The sequence below is a fragment of the Vipera ursinii genome (genome assembly GCF_947247035.1).
Source record: "Vipera ursinii genome assembly, chromosome: 4".
NCBI classification, from domain to species: domain Eukaryota; kingdom Metazoa; phylum Chordata; class Lepidosauria; order Squamata; family Viperidae; genus Vipera; species Vipera ursinii.
This window is the reverse complement of record NC_139514.1, coordinates 32,233,514-32,252,987: the sequence shown is the minus strand read 5'-3', so window position 1 is coordinate 32,252,987 and position 19,474 is coordinate 32,233,514. Positions and strand designations below refer to the sequence as shown.

General features: G+C 37.8%; 1 protein-coding gene across 1 annotated transcript; it reads right to left on the bottom strand.

Moving 5' to 3' along the window:
- Positions 1-981: 981 nt before the first annotated feature.
- NXPE3 (neurexophilin and PC-esterase domain family member 3) lies at positions 982-12,063 on the bottom strand (the record flags this gene model as incomplete). The annotated part of the gene is given in 6 exon segments (XM_083363064.1): positions 982-1,583; positions 2,656-2,862; positions 4,920-4,993; positions 8,467-9,218; positions 11,899-12,009; positions 12,013-12,063. Coding segments are annotated over 6 exon segments (1,797 nt in total).
- Between the last annotated feature and the right edge of the window lie 7,411 nt (positions 12,064-19,474).

Genomic DNA, 19,474 nt, shown 5'->3' with positions numbered 1-19,474 from the left:
CAGCGTTTCTTAATCTTTGGATGCCATTATCATTTTTATTTATTTATTTATTTTAATCCCATTTATATCCCTCCCTTCTCCGAAGACTCAGGGCAGCTTACAATTTAAGCACAAACCAATGTGCTTAGCAATAGCCTTCATTCTATGTATATACCTGCTTATTAGGGCTCTCGCCCCCCCCAAGTGGCATTATTACAAAGTTAGCTTATTGCCCCCAACAATCTGGGTCCTCATTTTACCTACCTCGGAAGGATGGAAGGCTGAGTCAACCTTGAGCCTGGTGGGATGCGAACCTGCACTAATTGCAGGCAGCTGGTGTTACTTAAGGAGGCATTAGCCCACTGCTCCACCAAGGCTCCTGCTCATTTGTCACAATTTTTGTTGTGATTTTAATACAGGTAGTCCTCCTTTAGCGATTGTCTTGCATAGAGACTATTCAGTTACAACAGTGATGAAAAAGTAACTTTAATGTCTGCCTTTATTGCATCTGGTCCTTTACCAAAATTCTTCCAAAACCTTTAAGAGAATGCCCGTTATTTTTTTTGTTCTAGCTCTACCTCTTTAGTAATCAGACAAGAAACTGAGGCCTATATGAAAAACAGAAAGTTGTTCCCTTTTATTCTTGAGGTGATTAACCCAATTTTTCTGGCATGGCAGACATGGATGTTTTAATGAACACGGAAGAGGGTCTGTATTCACCTAAGTTCCAAAGCACTTTTTCTCAATAATATCTGAAGTGTGCTTAGCCTTAGTAAGAAAAATATATACTTTGTACAAGTGAGGCATAGAAACTGAATACACCAATACGTGCATTATAAAAAGGTAGGATTGTGTGTGGATACATAATACGTAATACACATACAGAAATATCCCTGCCACCAAAAAATATAAATTTGTGTGCTATTGTGCAAGTTGGTTAGATGAGATGCAAATTATGACAATAAATGAGCAATGTTTCATTTACAAGTGCAGAATGCTGAATTATACCAATGTAGACCACATTTGATTATGTATGCCAGTTAAGAAATTGTAATGTGTTTCCAATGGGCATATAAAAGACAAGAAAGCATCTAACTGATTTTTGACAATAACATCTTCTGGATGTAATTTATGTGGCAAATAGTGAGCCAGTGACATCTCCCAAGCATCCACAATATACACCCCAATTCCTGAGAACATCTTCCTCATTATTGTGTCAAGCTGATAGGAATACCAGTCACTGTTGAAAAGGCTAACTTCTGGACCAAGTTCTTGAACATTGGCAGTTTTGATAATTATATAAGTTTTTGGGCTCCGATCCAATAGCTGAACAACTGCCCTGCGAATATTTCTCAATCTCCTGATGTACACTTCTATAGGGAAAGTGCTAAGGTGAGACCAAATAGTTATGGCTATCACAGTGTTCTTCCCACCAACAATACGATTCAATTCATTGGCAATATAATGCAGCTCACTGCTAAAAACTGTGAAAAAACGAATGGGGGGGCCATGGCAACGAAAATTTAGTAAGATGTTATGCCTTAAGTCCACAGCCATGAGAGGACCAACTTTCTTAGGACTTCCAAGGTTTAATTCCACAAGATCTGTTTAAAAAAAAAGAATTACTATATCATTGTATGCCATAACTCTATCACTACCTAGAAGTATTAGTAAGACAAAACTAATTTAGGCTTAGGATTATGCCTTCTGAAAAATCATCCAAAGGACAAATAAATGCTAGGCTTAATCTTGCAAATTCAACTAACCATTTCAAAGGAATGAAAAAATATAACAATATATAACCCCCAAAATAACTATACTCCTTTGAAAGAAAAAAGCTTTAATGTCTTAATCACCTGAATGGGCCCTTTCTTTATACCCCTTCTCAAATTCAAGGAGTTCTCCTTGAGCCCCTCTCTGCTTCAAATGCACTGCATTTTTTATGAACAGTAGTGGGTAGCAATCTACCCTTCACTATCAGTTCTGCTCTACTATAGAGAAGTCAACAAGCAGAATTTCCTTTGAAGGTCTACTGTCCTATTTCCTGCAGCCATTTAATAGCCATCCGGATTTTGGCAGCTGGGATGTAGTAGACTCTTTACAAAGAACTATACATCCACCTATTCTATCTGCTGCCAGCTTCACTGGAGACCCCTTCATTTTTATTCAGTGGAACACCTGCCCTCTTCATGTGGGATAGCTTTTCTTCTCATGGGTGAGACTTTTGGGATTGCATGCTAAATGACAGCAGTCAAAGGTTGACGGGCCACAACTACAACTTCCTTCTTCCTTACCCAGCTCCACACACATAGCAAATTGCCCCAAAAGGGCAGGGCTCTCTTGACAAGACTTTTAAGTTCTTGTCAGGGGGTTCTGAAATTAAGCAAAAGGCCATGTTTTGGTATAAAAGCTTTAGACTTAGCTTTCCTATTGTCACTAACGTCCCTTGGTAGTGCCAGATAGTCTAATAATGGGATATTCTTATAATGAAAAAAATACTCAAAAAATCAAGTTTGGGATTTCATTTCAATTTTTCTCTCAAAATTTTAAAAAAATAACATGCATATCAACCAAACAAAATTGGTAACAAAATGATAAACATTGGTAAAATACTGTGCTCTTATACCAAAATTATTTATGGGAGAATTTTTTTAGAGGGAATCAATTTGAATATACCTGGAACAAATCCTGTCAGATATTCAAACCACTGTCTGATTGTAGAGTCTCCAAACAAGTAAATAATTTTTCCCTGTAAACATTCAGTAATATCTGATGACGTATTAAAATGTCGAATTAACTGCGTCCTTTGTTGCCATTCATCTTGATAATAATAACCAGAAGGAAATACATCAGAGCTGTGAGATCTTTCTAGACTGTCCATTTCTGAAAGAGAAAATTTAGAATTAATGAATAAAAATAAAGAAGCATGCATTAAAATTATACATGTTCCTCTATATGGAAAATTCCACTGAGTCTTGTAATTGCAGCAAACAAATAAATAAATAAGCAAGCAAGCAAGGCAGATAGCCAGTTGACAGACACATATTTTAAATATACATTTTCAAAGCAACATGCCAGATGAATTTAAGTTTTCCTTCACAAATGTAGGTCATAAAATATACACTACCTAAAATATGAGCCTCGGAGTTTTAGCAAAAAACAACAACCCAACACATGATAAATATAACTTTTGTTGTTGTTGTTGTTAGTTGCGAAGTCGTGTCTGACCCATCGCCACCCTATGGACAACGTTCCTCCAGGCCTTCCTGTCCTCTACCATCTTCTGGAGTCCATTTAAGCTCATGCCTACTGCTTCAGTGACTCCATCCAGCCACCTCATTCTCTGTCGTCCCTTTCTTCTCTTGCCCTCAATCTTTCCCAGCATTAGGCTCTTCTCCAGTGAGTCTTTCCTTCTCATTAGGTGGCCAAAGTATTTGAGTTTTAGCTTCAGGATCTGGCCTTCTAAAGAGCAGTCAGGGTTGATCTCCTCTAGGACTGACCGGTTTGATCGCCTTGCAGACCAAGGGACTCGCAGGAGTCTTCTCCAGCACCATAGCTCAAAGGCTTCAATTCTTTGGCGCTCGGCCTTTCTTATGGTCCAACTTTCACTGCCATATATTGCAACTGGGAAGACCATAGCCTTGACTATACGCACTTTTGTTGACAGGGTGATGTCTCTGCTTTTTAGTGTACTGTCTAGATTTGCCATGGCTTTCCTCCCGAGGAGCGTCTTTTAATTTCTTGGCTACAGTCCCCATCTGCAGTGATCTTGGAGCCCAGGAAAATCAAATCTGTCACTACCTCCATTTCTTCCCCATCTATTTGCCAGGAATTGAGAGGGCCAGATGCCATGATCTTGGTTTTCTTAATGTTAAGTTTCAACCCAACTTTTGCACTTCTTCACCCACAGCAAGAGGCTCTTTAGTTCTTCTTCACTTTCTGCCATTAGAGTGGTATCATCTGCATATCTTAGGTTGTTGATGTTTCTTCAGGCAATCTTAATTCCAACTTTTGATTCATCTAGCCCTGCCTTTCTCATGATGTGCTCTGCATATAAGTTAAATAGGCAAGGCGACAGTATACAGCCTTGCCGGACTCCTTTCCCAATTTTGAACCAATCAGTGTTCCATGTCCAGTTCTCACTGTTGCTTCTTGGCCCACATATAGGTTTCTCAAGAGACAAATAAGATGGTCTGGTACACCCATCTCTTTAAGGACTTGCCACAGTTCGTTAGGATCATAACAAATGTAACTTTATTTACATTTAATCTAATTGCTAATTACAATTCAATTATTTTCAGTTGGCCATCTTTGATATGTTTAAAGAGAACAGAATTTTTAAGAATGGACTTTTTGAAATCTTATCCATATTTATTTATTTATTTTGCTGCCTATTCATAACAAAACAACTCTGGGCCTCTTCTAACATTCAATTTTATTTATAAATATACTACATTCTCAATCATTTGTAGTAAAAGTATTATAATATTACCCTATACTATCACATCAATGGGAAGGTCCAGAGATCTGAATTCAAAGGGATAAATATGATTCAGATATAATATCCAACACAAGGGTACATAGTTAGCACTGTTGGAATCTTCCCCTGGGTTCACACAACTGGTATATGGCTGCTCTGAAGGAAAATATTTTTTTTAATTGTCCATGAGCAATTCCACATACATGCCAGCACATGCCAATTGTCCTTTTCAACCGGATTATGGCTTCAGAAGAATAAGCAAGATACAAAACATGAAGAATTTCTCCTTCTTAAATACATAATGGTTAAGTAATATTTTTAAATAATATAAATACAATAATAGAACTCTTCCATAACTCTTCAGCAGTTTCTCATACAATACTGAAACATTGTTGATGGTTGCAGTTCATAAGAACAAGTTGAAATAGTACAAAGCAAAACTCTCAAACATTTACTTTACCTGCGTGCCCCAAAGGTCTTACAATCACGGTATCAGGCCCGATGGAAGGTATTGGCATTTTTATATTCACACCACTAAATTAAGGGGAAAATATATTTTTTAAAAAAATCGAATACAAAAAGTCACATTTGTTTACCACTAAATATTTAAAAACAGATTGCATTTTAACTTGAACACCATTCTGTCACTGTGATGGTTAAGTCTTCTCAATATGAATAGGACTACAGAGATTTCTTCCTGGATGACACCAACGGATATTTCCCTCTGAGACAAAAGCAAATAGTTACATGAAATGCCTTTACTAATCATAACTGGAAAACTCCATATTCAAGGTTTATGTTGAAAAATACAAATCATATCAAAGCAAATTGAGTTAAAGCAGGACCTATCTAACTTAATTACATTCCACTGTATTTTTCCTTGCTAAATATATTTATTACCGGTATGATGTATTGCTCACATTACTGTGAGGCTCATCAACAACATCAACTAATATTGTGTTTCCCCAAATATAAGCCCTAGCCCAAAAAATAAGCACTTAGGCAAGGCGCATGCCTAAAAATAAAGCTAGGGAGGGGGTGGGGGGATGGAGCTACCCTATGCACCCTGCATCCGTTTGCTGTTGCAGCTGAGCCTTCCATGCCCTGATACCAGCCCATTTCTTCTACAGCCACTTGCTACCACTCATGTACATCGTCCTCAGCCTCCATTTCGCTGTCAGGCCTTCAGGAAATGCCTCTGCAGCTGAGAATAGAACTACAGATTAACACACACAGCTCCCCTGGTCTCCATTTCACTGTCAGAGGCCTTCAGGAAAGGCCTCTGTAGCCAAGAACCGAGCTCCGGATAGACACGCACGACATCTTCCGAAAATAAGACCTGGTGCCTCTTTGGGAGGCAAAAAATAAAAATAAGACCAGGTCTTATTTTTGGGAAAACACAGTAATGCTTCTTTTTTACAGAAAAAAAAAGCCAAAAAAGTCATGAAAGATACATTTAAAAATACAAATTCCTGAAAGGAACAAAAAATGTTTGTTATTTTTCTAAAGCATGTACACTAGCTTTATATTATATAATATACAGTAGTGGCCAAAATTGTGGAAACCTTTTGGGAAAAGTGTACAGTAGAAATGTCACCTTTGGTTAAGTTTCCACCAATTTTTCTTCTAATGTCTTTATAACTGTAGCCTTGTTCACTTAATAATACTATTTTACATCGCTTTCTGGGCAACCAGTCAACTCTTTGCACCATTACTTTAATTTTACTGTATTATGTTTTACAAGCTCACTAAATGAAAGAAAAAAAAAACGCAACCAACCTGATAGCGAACACATAACACACTGCAAAATGTCCTTCTCTCAGCTTCAATACATGACATCAATAACTGAATCCTACTGTGATCTGATTGGCTCATTGCCAAAACAAGATGACACCTGATTGGCTCTCATGCTCATTGGCTACAATCAGATGAAGGAAAGCTACCGGATATCAACTTAAGCAAGTTGTGCTTCCTTTTTCTGGTTATTTGGCTATAACTTTTCATAGAACACAGTACAGATAATTGAACAAACTATGTTGCATTACCGTATTTTCCGGCGTATAAAACGACCCGGCGTATAAGACGACCCCCTACTTTTAAGAAGTTTTTCAAGGTTTTTTGTCTTATACACCAGAAAATACTTACATGCCCTGCCCTCCCTGTCCGTCGCAGAGGAGGCGAAGGCCCGACTGGCCCCGCCGGCCCTCCCGCTGCTCCCACGCTTCTGCCGGCCCCCGAGGCGCAGCGTTTCCCGGGCGGCAGGCAGCGCCGGAGGGCAGCCGCCACCCCGCCACGGCCGGAGCCCCTCCTGCTTCCCCCCCAGGCCTTGAACTTCTCCCATTTGGCGGAGGGCGGGGCAGCTCCGCCCGCAACCTCTTTTTCATGTGCCGCTTCCCTCTCACCGTCGGCCGAGGCGTGCTCGGCCCGGGCTCCCGGTCCCTCTTCCCGGCCGGCTTCCCACCCTGCCCCTCATGGAGCTGGACTGGGCGTGCAGCCTCTCGGTGTGGCTGCTTTTCCTGGGCAGCCTGGCAGTGCGGCTCCTGCGCTCGGACCTGTTGCTGAGCCGGCGGCTGCTGCTGCGCGCGGGGCTGCTGGCCGTCCTGCAGGCGCTGGGCCGTCCTGCCGCTGCCCCTCAGCACCGCGCTCACGGCGGCTGCCTGCTGGTTCGTCTCAGCCAGCACCACCCGGCGGAAGCGCATCCCCGCAGGGGGGAGAGCGGTGCTGGTGACAGGTGAGTCCGGCGGGCGCGAGGCCCTCCCCTTGGGCCAAGAGCCGACGGGCAGCGCCGCCTTCGCATGGGGAGAGCCGCCTGACGCTCCCGCCCAGCCGTGTCCCGGAGCCGCACCGCAGATAGCTCGGTTGCGCAGGGCGGCCCGGCTTTGCAAGAACGGGGACGCTCGACTGATTTGGGTTTTTTTCCGGCGTATAAGACGACCCGGCGTATAAGACGACCCCCCAACTTTTGAGAAGATTTTCAGGGGTTAAAAAGTCATCTTATACGCCGGAAAATACGGTACATTCTTGATTAAATTATCTTTCCATTGATATATAATTTTATGGTAGTACTCCAAAAAAAAGTGGTGTTATTAGCCATCAAACCTCAAAAATACACTTTTCCAAAAAGGTTTCCACAATTTTGGCCACTACTGTATTAAAAAGAAATGTCTGCAGGAAAATGTATGTCTACAAAACATCTTAGGTAGATGTATTTAAAATTAGGTTTAGTGTTTAGGGTTAGTTTGAAATACAAAAGTATTTTGATTTTTTAAAATAGATTATTTTAACCAATTTGGGGAGAAAACCCAATAATTTCCTAATAACACAAAGTAAAAAGACTGAACATGCAAAATGAAAATCAGAGGTGCTTAGACCCAACAGTACCATTAGTTAAAGACTAAGCAGATGTTTCTGACTGTCAGGAATGAGAAATGAAAGGCCCAAAGTCTTCTGAATCAAAAAAATAAAAGGAAAACATTTAATATTTAAACCCTAGTGCACAGATATGCGGCATAATATCTCTGTGTTTTCCAGTATGTTAGTCATCTTTTGAGCATATCTACCTTATTATTTACAATCAAACAGTTTAAATGGGTTGTGTCTGTGAAGTTCCTATTATAAAGAAGTTCCTGAATATAAGGCTGTTATCTGAAGAGCCAAGTTTTATTGCTACCACTATCAAAACTAAAAGTAGAGTGTGTGTGTGTGTGTGTGTATACACACACACAGAGAGAGCAACAAAGCCCTAAGATAATGTAGTTGATGACAATTATGAGCCATAAATGTGGCACCAAAATGCCCTGTCTTATACTATTCAGCAAATTAGAAAGATTGTAGCAGAACTATATAGATGTTTTGCTTGTTTGGCATTTATTTAAAAGATCAATTTCAGCCTAGTAAAATACATTCAAGAAGAGTTTTTCACCATCCCACATTTTAAAAAGAAAAGAGCCAAAATAACATTAATCTATACAAAACAAACGTTAAACATAGTCTAAGAAAACAAGTACCTTTGAAAAAAGTTACTCTCTTCTGAAGTTAAAAGGCCTTTTTTATATCCCCCTTTAAAATGGTTGATTCTAGTAGCACAGGAGAGTCTTCTTGGCTTATAACAAAACCATGGTTCTCCAGTATAGCTATCTGTAAAGTTACAGACTGGCATGTCTCCAGGCAAACACACATTGCATATAGTAACTTCTGAAATCCTTCCTGATTTGAATAAGCTTTTAAAATAGGCCCTGTCTGGGTTTTCTTCCTGTAAGCGTTGAAGGAGTTGGATTCCTTCACTAGGATGAACCAAGGACACAGATACTGTGACCTCCCCTGGCCAAAGTAAAGTGAAAAAAATTCTGTATGATCCATTCTGATAATCTACAGTTCTTCCAATGGCTCCTGCTCTCAGATCTGCAGAATGAATTCTTGACTGAAGGTAGTCGCCACCATATTGCTTTGAGTCTCCTTCATAGTCCTTCATATGGACAAGCACCTCCAGCTGATCACCAACTTTGAAATTTGCATGATTATTTAGTATCATAAAGTTGCTATGGAAAGGGTCAGTACTCCTTACAAAGGGGACTTTGTTCTCAGGAGGTTTGGGCCATTGTAGAGCAACAAATAAAGATTCTTCTTCCTCTTGTTCAATCTTGGACAAAACCTGATGCTCATAACCACAGTACAGCTTTCTGCGTGTTCTAGTTGTAGGCAATGAGGGCTGTGATTCATTCTCTTCTACCAACCACTTTAAACCTGTGGTATTGAGATTCTACAAAAGAAAGAAACTCTTTCAAACAAGAGTTGTAGCAACAGAATCGTATCTACTATATTTGTTTTATTACACTTTGCAGCAGCATAAAATCAAAATGGTCAGTAAGAAATATCACACAACCCAAATTGTTTTTATCTATTCCATTAGTTATAAAATAATATTATACAGTATGTATATGGATTACAGGCTTCCATTGGTTATGTAAATGCTTTTTCCATAGTATTTAACACATCATTACACCACTCAATTCTAATACTCTTATTATATTAATTAAGAGAGAATTAGTGTCTTTTCTTTTCAGGGCTGATTAAAAATGCTTAGTTATTATTGTCATTGTCTGTATTTGTTATGTGTGTATATATATATATCTGATTGGGGAAGAGCCACTGAAACAATCACAAAATTTTCCTCTACTCTTGCCACTATTTTTTCTTTTAGCTTTTCTTTAATCCTTAATCTTATTGTTTATAAAAGACTTGAGTTCTTTTATTCTGAAAAGCGTTTAACCTTAGTACAAGATTTCCTGCTTGCTTACTCCACATAAAGGAAGAAAAGCAGGTGAAGAAGGTCATCACTTCATTTATTTCCTAGCAATTTAACACCTAGGCATGAGTAGTTAGATGACATTTACTGAATAGGCTGTCCCTAGAAGTGTGGGAGGTTGCAATATAAATTGTGGGGGAAAGGCTTAGGATCCCACAGGAGCCTACTTAGCCAACTCTTCATGGATTCATTACAAACATCATATAACTTTTGCTTTTGTTCTTCACCAAAGTTAGATGACATAAGCAATATTTTAGCAGCAAATAGTACTTGCTGATTATACAAAAATGTGTGCATGGTGGGGTTTTTATGTGATGTTTCTTTACATTCTGAATATCCAGCCACCAACTCACTGCTCTCTTTTAGGATCTAATGCAATGCTAAGTGATTCTTATAGTAGAGAGAATGTATGCCGAGCTGCACATTAGTTGAAAGAATTTCATGCAAAGAGACACACTTGAAGGAGATTCTCATGGTTCTTCTAATGTAATTATTAAGAGTTGCAGTGGAAGTATAATGGAGTAAGCTGCTGGTATCTTCCATAAAATAGTCATTAGTCTAAATTAAATAGAAAATGCAGTCAACAAAACTGATTATGACTGACTCGTCAGGGGGCATGTCTTCAGATGAGGGAAACAGGGAGTAAAGATAGAAGCATCAAACTGTAGCAGTGTTGTTGCCTGAGATTCTACTAGTACTGGAAATAGTGACTTCTTTGATTTTTATAGACCCAACAAGTTCACAGGACCCCTTTCCCATATGCACTTAGCCCTCAGCCTTGATCTCAATGAAAAGCAAGGAACAGAGCTGAACTTTGCAGGTTTAGAAGGCTAGCTAACAGAAAGTGAGTGCCGAAAGGAAAGCAGTCTCTGCAGCTACTGTCTAATAAGTCTCAACTTTCCACTGCACAGAGGCCTGACATAGTTTATTTACTCACTTACTTTGGACAGCGTTGAGAACGTCTCACAAACTGTATCTTGCTTGTGAATATTGTGGTAGTACATATTTTAGATCTTGGATTTCTTATAACCTCAACTCTTGCTTTTCCTTCAAATTCACTGCCTCACTGACAGCTTATTGGTCTTGAACCCGTCTTGCCATCTTGACCCCGTGGACATTCTCTCCTTTAAGGTACTGCAAAAGGGCTGCTTCACAGATTGTTTTACTCCAAATAGCTGATATTAAGCATAACCTTGTTTATCTTTGGCTTGTGCAGATTTCAGGATGAAGTTGGTCCAGCTCCATCTATGTATCATTAGGTTTTGATCACATCTGTTGTAAACTCATAGTAGAAATTCATTGCAATCAAGGTTTCCAACCTGTTGCTAATTTGTAAAACTGTGTCAATACTGCATTGAAGGCAGTCCTGCTAGTTTATTGGGTATTTGATAAGAATCATTTTGAAAGCATCTAACAATTCCATATTTATGGAATTATAGGAAAGGATTTATTTTATTACAGGTGGATCTCACTTAGTGAATACCTCAAGCAGCAATCATTCAAAGTTACAGCAATAATGAAAAAGTAACTTTGCAACCAATGCCTACAATTTACAATCTTTGCAAAGTGTCTTTGTCATGTGTTTGCTATTATAATCAGTATGTGTAGTCCTGTCCTGATCTGGTTTTTTTTCTCCCCTTCACCCACAGATCAGAGATGGACTAAATAAGATATACATTCCTGACCTGCTTTTCTATGCAGTGAAGGTTCCCAACAAGTCCAATATGCTCAAATTAGGAGACCAATAGGCTCAGATCTATTAATGTAATTAGCCAGGTGGCATCTGCTGCTTGTAACTAATAAGATTTTAATTCATTTTGACACCCTTACCTTTGTTTTCCTCCTTAGTGGTTTGGGCTTAGAGGTGGGTGTGCGGTAGGCAAACAGCACAGCATTATAAAGTATTGAGAAACTAATCATAATGTTCAAAGATCTTGTAATCATCAAAAGTGATAAAAATAGATTACAGTTAAATATTTTGTTTTATCTGTCAAGACATGGCATTTTTCCAATAACACAGAGCAATATATTCATAATCCCTGAAAACTATTTACCTATCATGGGAAGACCTGGATGATAAGAAAAAAGAACATTCAAATTATTTGGCCAGTTCTTAGAGGGTTAAGTAACTTACCTCTAGTTGATAAAAGTTGTGGACTAATGCCAAAATAGCCAACAGTGCCAGAAAGAAGCATAAAATATGGGTTTTGGAGCAATGAGGCCACATGATCCCCTCATCGCTCTCTCATCTATGTAAGATGCTACCACGTTGCCCATATTCCACAGGTATCAATTTCATTGTTACACAACATCACATAAATACTGTATTATCAAGAGGCTTCTGTAACATCGTCATTTTCTGTAAAGAATTTAAAAAATTTTATTAGACCTTGAATACAGCTAATAGAAATAAGTTTACCTCTGAGAATCAGCAATATTAAAAAATATACAAGTAGTCCTCAAGCTGTAACCACTCTTTCAATGACCTTTTAAACATACAAAGGCACTGAACTAGTGATATATACAACCAGTTCTTTAAGTTCTAACTGACAGAATCCCCACACTCATGTGATTGTGACCTTTCAGTTACATCCTTGCAGCAGGCTGCATGATTGCCATTTGTGATCTTCCCTTCTGGATTCCCACAAGCAAAGTCAATGGAGAATCCAGCAGGGAAGTTCACAAGCCACTCTATTAGTCTGTTTTTTGCTGCTTTTTCTCCCAGAGGCCACTACAGAATATAAGATCCATACTCCATTGCACCACCTACCTACCCGTCCTCTGTAACATACTCACTCACAGCCCCTGCTTGCTCACATTTCCTGCCAGTCCACCCTCTCCATTGCCTGCCCATGTTCCCTGCTGGCCCACCCTCCCCAGTATCTGGGTTGGCCTACCCGTGCTCCCCAGCACTTGTCCCCATTCCTCGCTGGCCTGCCCAAGGGTCTTACCAGCTTATCTATGCGTTCAAGCCCTGTCTTAGCCTTTAAAGCCAGCTGGGTGATTTTGGACCAGTCACTCTCTCTCAGCCCAACTCACCTCACAGGGTTGTTGTGGGGAAAATAGGAGGAAGGTGTATTGGGTATGTTCACCACCTGGAGTTATTTGTAAAAATAATAATGGCAGGAAATGAATGAATGAATGAATGAATGAGTGAATGATCACTCAATCAGTCTTGGAAAAATCAGGACAGACAAAAGGAATTCTGTTATCACACAGCATGTAATTTCCATCATGAGATTTGGTGCTGGCTACCAGCTTGGCTGGCTCCAAAAAAGTATAGAGGCAGTTGATGGAAGTGATGGGGATCAATGGCTATTACCCTGGATGGCAATGTGACTCCTACTGAAACACATCTGCAGGGAAACTAGTACTCTTCCTTGTGCAGTTGTCAGCCACTGTAAGAGCAGATTGCTAGACTATAGATGGCCAGGGGACCAGTGTTCTTATAAGAATCAGATTAAAACAGTTCTAAACAGATGTAAATAGATTCTGATTGATAAGTCTTTTTAGTTGACTATCCATGTGTATCAACAACAAAAATCTAGTTTCAACTTAATATTAGTCTACAAAACTCTTGGTAACCTTATATGCATTTGCAACATTGTTTGGAAGTAACCTTGTATATCCTTTTGTAAAATTTTCTCTTAAGTTAAAACATAATGTATATTTCAGTCCTTTTAGTCATATCTTCTCCCATCTGGTGCACCTATATATTATAACCAAAATTCTTGGCCCATTTCATCATGTACTCTTCAACTTGTTCTTTTCTGTTTCAAATGTCAATAAAAGCTTAAGCATTTTAACAATAATACATTCATCCTTTGTACATAATACAGTCATAAATCATTTTGTGTAATTCAGTTTATCTTTTTATCTAGATTAAACTTTTACCCTTAAATGTACATATGTGAACCACTGAAAACTAAATCGTTCTGCAATAGTTCTCTTGATTTCATTTTCTTTTTTTATTAAAGTTTTACAAAAACAAGATTTTACAATATATCCCCATATCCCCCCCACCCCGAACCCGCCCACTCCCCCCCCTTCCCAGAGCTAAATACAGGATTATAGTTATAATAATCATATTCTAAATAAAAATTATGCATAATATACAATTAACCAAATTCATAATGTGCTTTAACTCCCCTTTAACATAGATATATACAAAGTACCAACACTAAGATCAATAACAATATCCCTCTAAAATCTACTCATAAGCTAAATGGAACTTTTTAGTCCCATATTTATTCTGAATATAATCTATCCATCTCCTCCAAACTGAAATATATCTTTCCTGTGAATGATCTTTCAAGTAAGGAGAAATCTTAGACATTTCTGCAAGATTCGAAACTTTAAACACCCATTCTTCTATAGTAGGCAAACTATCCTTCTTCCAATATTGTCCCACCAGTAACCGTGCTGCTGTTATCATATTCAACATCAAATTAGTTTCTTTAACATCACAATCTACAACAATACCCAATAAAAACAATTGCGGAGAAAACTTTATCTTTCTCTTAAAAATCTTTTGAATGTTCCACCAAATTTTAATCCAAAAAGCTTTTATATTTCTACAAGTCCACCACATATGAAAATAGGTGGCTTCTAAACTACCACATCTCCAACATTTAAACTGTAAGTTAGGATACATGTTACACAACTTCTTGGGATCCAGATGCCATCTATAAAACATTTTATAAAAAAATTCTCTTAAGTTTTGAGCCTGAGTAAATTTAACATTTCTGACCCAAATTATCTCCCAAGTGTCCAGCGAAATTGGTTCCTGAATATTTTGTGCCCACTTTATCATACAATCTTTAACTAATTCCGTTTACGAATCCAATTCAATTAAAGCATTATATATCTTTATATGTGCACAATTTAAGTCTCTAATTTGTTTTACTAAATTTTGATCTATAATTGTGATGCCAACCTTTTGATCTAACTTCCACCTAGCTTTCAATTGGGTATATTGAAACCAAGAGTGACTTATGTTTTCTTGTCTTAACTTATCTAATGATTTAAGTTGCCAATCATTCCCTTCCAATCTAAGTAATTCCTTATAAGAAACCATATCCAAACTCACTCCCTTAGATACGCCCTCTATCGCGTGTCCAGAAATTCCCCAAATCGGTATTTTATAATTTAACTTATAATACTTTTTCCAGACACGCAATAAAGCACTTCTAAGAATATGGGATTTAAAAGCCGTCCACCTTCTTATCGTAAAGCAAATATGCATGCCATCCATATACCAAATCCCAAACCTCAAGATGAAGTATTCTCTTATTAATTAAATTAAGCCAATCACTAACCCACGTCAAGGCAACCGCATCATAATACAATTTCAAATTCAGCGCCTTAAGTCCCCCTCTTTCCCTAGCATCTTGTAAAATCTTAAATTTAACTCTTGTTTTTTCCCCCGCCCAAATAAATTTATTAATACCCTTCTGCCATTGATCAAGGTTGGCATCCTTTTTCAATATAGGTATCATTTGAAACAAAAAGAGAAACTTTGGCAGAACATTCATTTTAACAACTGCAATTCTTCCCAATAAAAATAATTGTAATTTTTTCCAATTATTTTCTCTTAAGTTAAAACATAATGTATATTTCAGTCCTTTTAGTCATATCTTCTCCCATCTGGTGCATCTATATATTATAACCAAAATTCTTGGCCCATTTCATCATGTACTCTTCAACTTGTTCTTTTCTGTTTCAAATGTCAATAAAAGCTTAAACATTTTAACAATAATACATTCATCCTTTGTACATAATACAGTCATAAATCATTTTGTGTAATTCAGTTTATCTTTTTATCTAGATTAAACTTTTACCCTTAAATGTACATATGTGAACCACTGAAAACTAAATCGTTCTGCAATAGTTCTCTTGATTTCATTTTCAATTTGCTATGATTTTGTTATAAGTATTTTGACGATGAACTGTTACAACCTTTGCAAAAAATGAGCATTGTATTTTAGGCAATAGAAAGTTGCTAGATGGCTGGATAGATGCAAACAGAGCATTAATTGCTAAAGATCAATACTTGACTTGTATCAAAAGATTATCAACTAAACAATAACTACAAGGTATTTATGATGATTCTAGCTAAACGGATAAAAAAGAAGACAGTTAAGAGATATTAATAATTAATAATATTGGCAATTTTGGATATTTAAAACAACATAATAAAAAGGCTATATTGGTCTTGTTGACAAATAGACATTTGAGAACTTGAATTTCACACAAGACAGATTGTTAATGGAGAATTAACAAAACCTGTGGAGACATAGAAATGAATTAGACAACAGTATCTTTTATTGCTATTGTTATTCATTCTAACTCTTGAAGTTTTGACTAGAAATAAAGACAGGTTGAGAGAATTACTGAATAGAAGAGAAATATGTAAACTAAGAGCATATGTTGATGATTTGGTTGTAATCTTTACAAACTTTAAGAAATTAAGGATATGTTAAAATGGGGAAAATTACAGTTATCATTGCAAGGTAGAATGTCTATGCTAAAAATGAATATATTACCTAGAATTATGGGAGGGGGGTTTTCAAACCATACCTACCTTGAAAATATCTGCATAATTTAAACACTATAGTCTTTGACTGATTCAAGATTTTGTTTTGTATTAGTAGTTGACCTAATGCTATTTCCTACACTTTCTAGTAGTTTCTCATAGTAAATCTGACAGTTAAAATGAAAAGTGAATTTTTCCAGATTTATGTGAAGCTACAAGAACAGAAGTGAGCTGCCATATGGCTATTTTTTAAATAAAGGAGTGATGTCTCACAGTTATTTTAGAAAAGAAAGCAATAATGAACATCCTAGTGACTGATCAGTCACAGAACCAGTAACCAGAAACCCATAATCTTAAGAGCTGGAATTTTTTTTCCAGCGCTGACATTTACATCATGATTTTATTGATTCTTTCCCTGCCAGACTGTCAGTTCCATTAAATGAAGGACATGTCTTGCAATATTTTATACATATGATACTCTAAAAGATATTCCATGTTGTGAACAGATACATGAACTAGGGAAGAACAACTGAATATACAAAACTGGTGGATCAGGAACCAGGGGGAAAAAGAGGCTGAGGTATCATGGCTGCCCATTTACAATCTAATGAATGTCTGCACTGGGACATGATGATGATTTTCCAAGAATCTCATCATTTTGAATGTGGCAAATTTGGCAGGCTACAATTCCTTTAGAGACTTTATCTGTATCTCAGAAGATGTTTCTTGCCTTATAACAATGATGACCAACTATTAATGCCAAAATCCCCATTTGGCAGTCCAAAGTTAGTAACAAGAAGCATCAGTTCAAGTCCTGAAGCCCCCAGGCATGATTCTATCATTTAAAATTGTCCTTTCAAAAATTTAATTTGGAAAAACAAATGTAATTCATTACATTTCTTATCTATTTGCATATGAATACTGAAATTCATATTTCAATATTTTCCAAGCCTTACATTCTATATCAATGCAAAAACAAAAAAAGAAAATAAAATACAATGTTCTACAGTATTTTTTCTAAATCATTTTAGAAAATCAATTAGCAATCAGATAAATGCCTCAAAACTTCAGATAACTGCTACATGATTAAACAGCAAGTATACATGATTTGGCTTCTACATAGGTTGGTGTCTACCTTTTCGATGAGAGAATATATACTTTATTTCTGATCTGGAGCAAGACTGCCCACTTCCCCCCCCCCAGGAAGACAGCCATAGCTGCTATAATTGTTACCTGCATTATTATTTTAAATTGTAATATTAACATCTTTAACTAAGCCTCTTTTCTAACTTCAGGAAAACTTAAGATACTAACCCAGCTGGGAAAGAGTAATGAAATCCACAAATCAGCCACTTGTAGAATATTATCTAGATTCAATGTTTTCCATTGGTGACATCTGAGATGTAATCAGTGTTTTTTACTGTTTGATTACTTGATTTCTGACATATCACATATATATCAAATGTATCATTTGCTTCTGTACCCTATAAAAACACTTGACCCCCCTATTAATAAATGATTTTTTTAAATCTGTATACTTGGTGATTTGTATTTTTGGATGGGCAAAGAAGGTAAAAACATCTCTTTCAAATTCTTGGATTCAGTTCTTTTCAGCTCCATGCCAAACTTGGGGTACTTGAATTTCAACGCAACATTCTCATGTCCTGCATGTGATTATATTGGGGACATATGGCAAGCTACTGTGGGAAACAAGACAAGGAAGAGAATATAGCTCTTACGTTTTTATGAGTTTTGTCTTTCGCGACTAGAATTTAGCTGTAAAAGAAAAATGAAATACAACTAGGATGGAAACGGTTCTCACAATTTCAGATTCCTCTGTAAACATCCTTTTGTATTTCCCTGCGGACAGTTGGAAAATATTTGTCCCTGCCAGAGGAGGAGAAATAATGGGGAGGGGGAACCCAAGTTAGAGTGGGGCTAACATTCCCCCTTTCTCCTGCACAATTAATTTCAGATGCTCCAAGGTTGCACTGAAATCCATTTCAAATCCATAAAAGTGGAATTTGGATTTCTGAGCTATTTGAGAACAAAAGAATCAGCACATAATGTTAGCTGTACCTAACTGTTTTCCTTCTGTGAAAGGCCGTCACACGTCGCCTAAGCGAACAGTTAAGATAAAAGTCTAAGGTGGTCACTGCAGCAAAAAGTAAACAGGACAAGCTCAGTTCGGTCATAAAAACTTATTTATTTGAACAATCTGGCCTGGTTTGATGGGTTTAGGGTTGGATATAATTTTAACATAGTTTGAATCACTGTATTATATTGGGCATGATTATTTAATTCTTTTAACTTCTTTTAACTTTTGTATTTATATTCTGATATTTATTGCCCTGTACACCGCCCTGAGTCCTTCGGGAGAAGGGCGGTATAAAAATTTAATAAATAAATAAATAAATAAATAAATAAATAAATAAATAAATAAATAAATAAATAAATAAATAAATAAACAAATAAATAAATAAACAAATAAATAAATAAAATAAGTTCACCTATTTAGATTCCTCAATTTTTTCATCGCATCGTTTTTAATTCATCCCAGCTAACACGAATCGAACCGTTCCAACGAGCCTCAAATGAGAGGAGCTGGTTACCTCGCTGATGACCGAGAAGGTGGGGGGGGGGGAAGGAAACCCAGTTAAATCCGAAAGATATTATACAGAATGTGCAAGCAAGAGCGTTTTCAATAGCAACGTTCACGGGCATCCTTAAGGGGCTCCTCTGCAGGTGCTGCAGCCGTCGCTTCCCGCACTCTTTTGGGGTCATTGTGGGTCGATCGTTCGGGGAGGCCTTCTCGTTCATCCGATGGGAGCCCCCTCCCCCGGGAACAGAAAACCGCTTGTTCACAGCCACGATGCCGTGCCCCACTTACCAGGCCGTTCAAGGAGAGCTGAGAGGCAAGACAGCCTGCTTCTGCAGCAATTCCAGACCGCGGAGCTGAAATCCGCATGCTCGCCTCGCCCACTTCCTCTTATCCGGCTGATAGCTGACCGAAGGGCTTAAAAATGGAAAAGACCCCCCGACACGAGCAACGGCAAAGGGGGGGGGGGGAGATCGGCCGCTTTCGCTCCGCCTTCTGCCGGCCCGTTCTCTGTTATTGCGCAAGCACAGGCCCGCGTGGTTTATCCGTGTTTTGGTATTTAAGCAGTCCCAATCT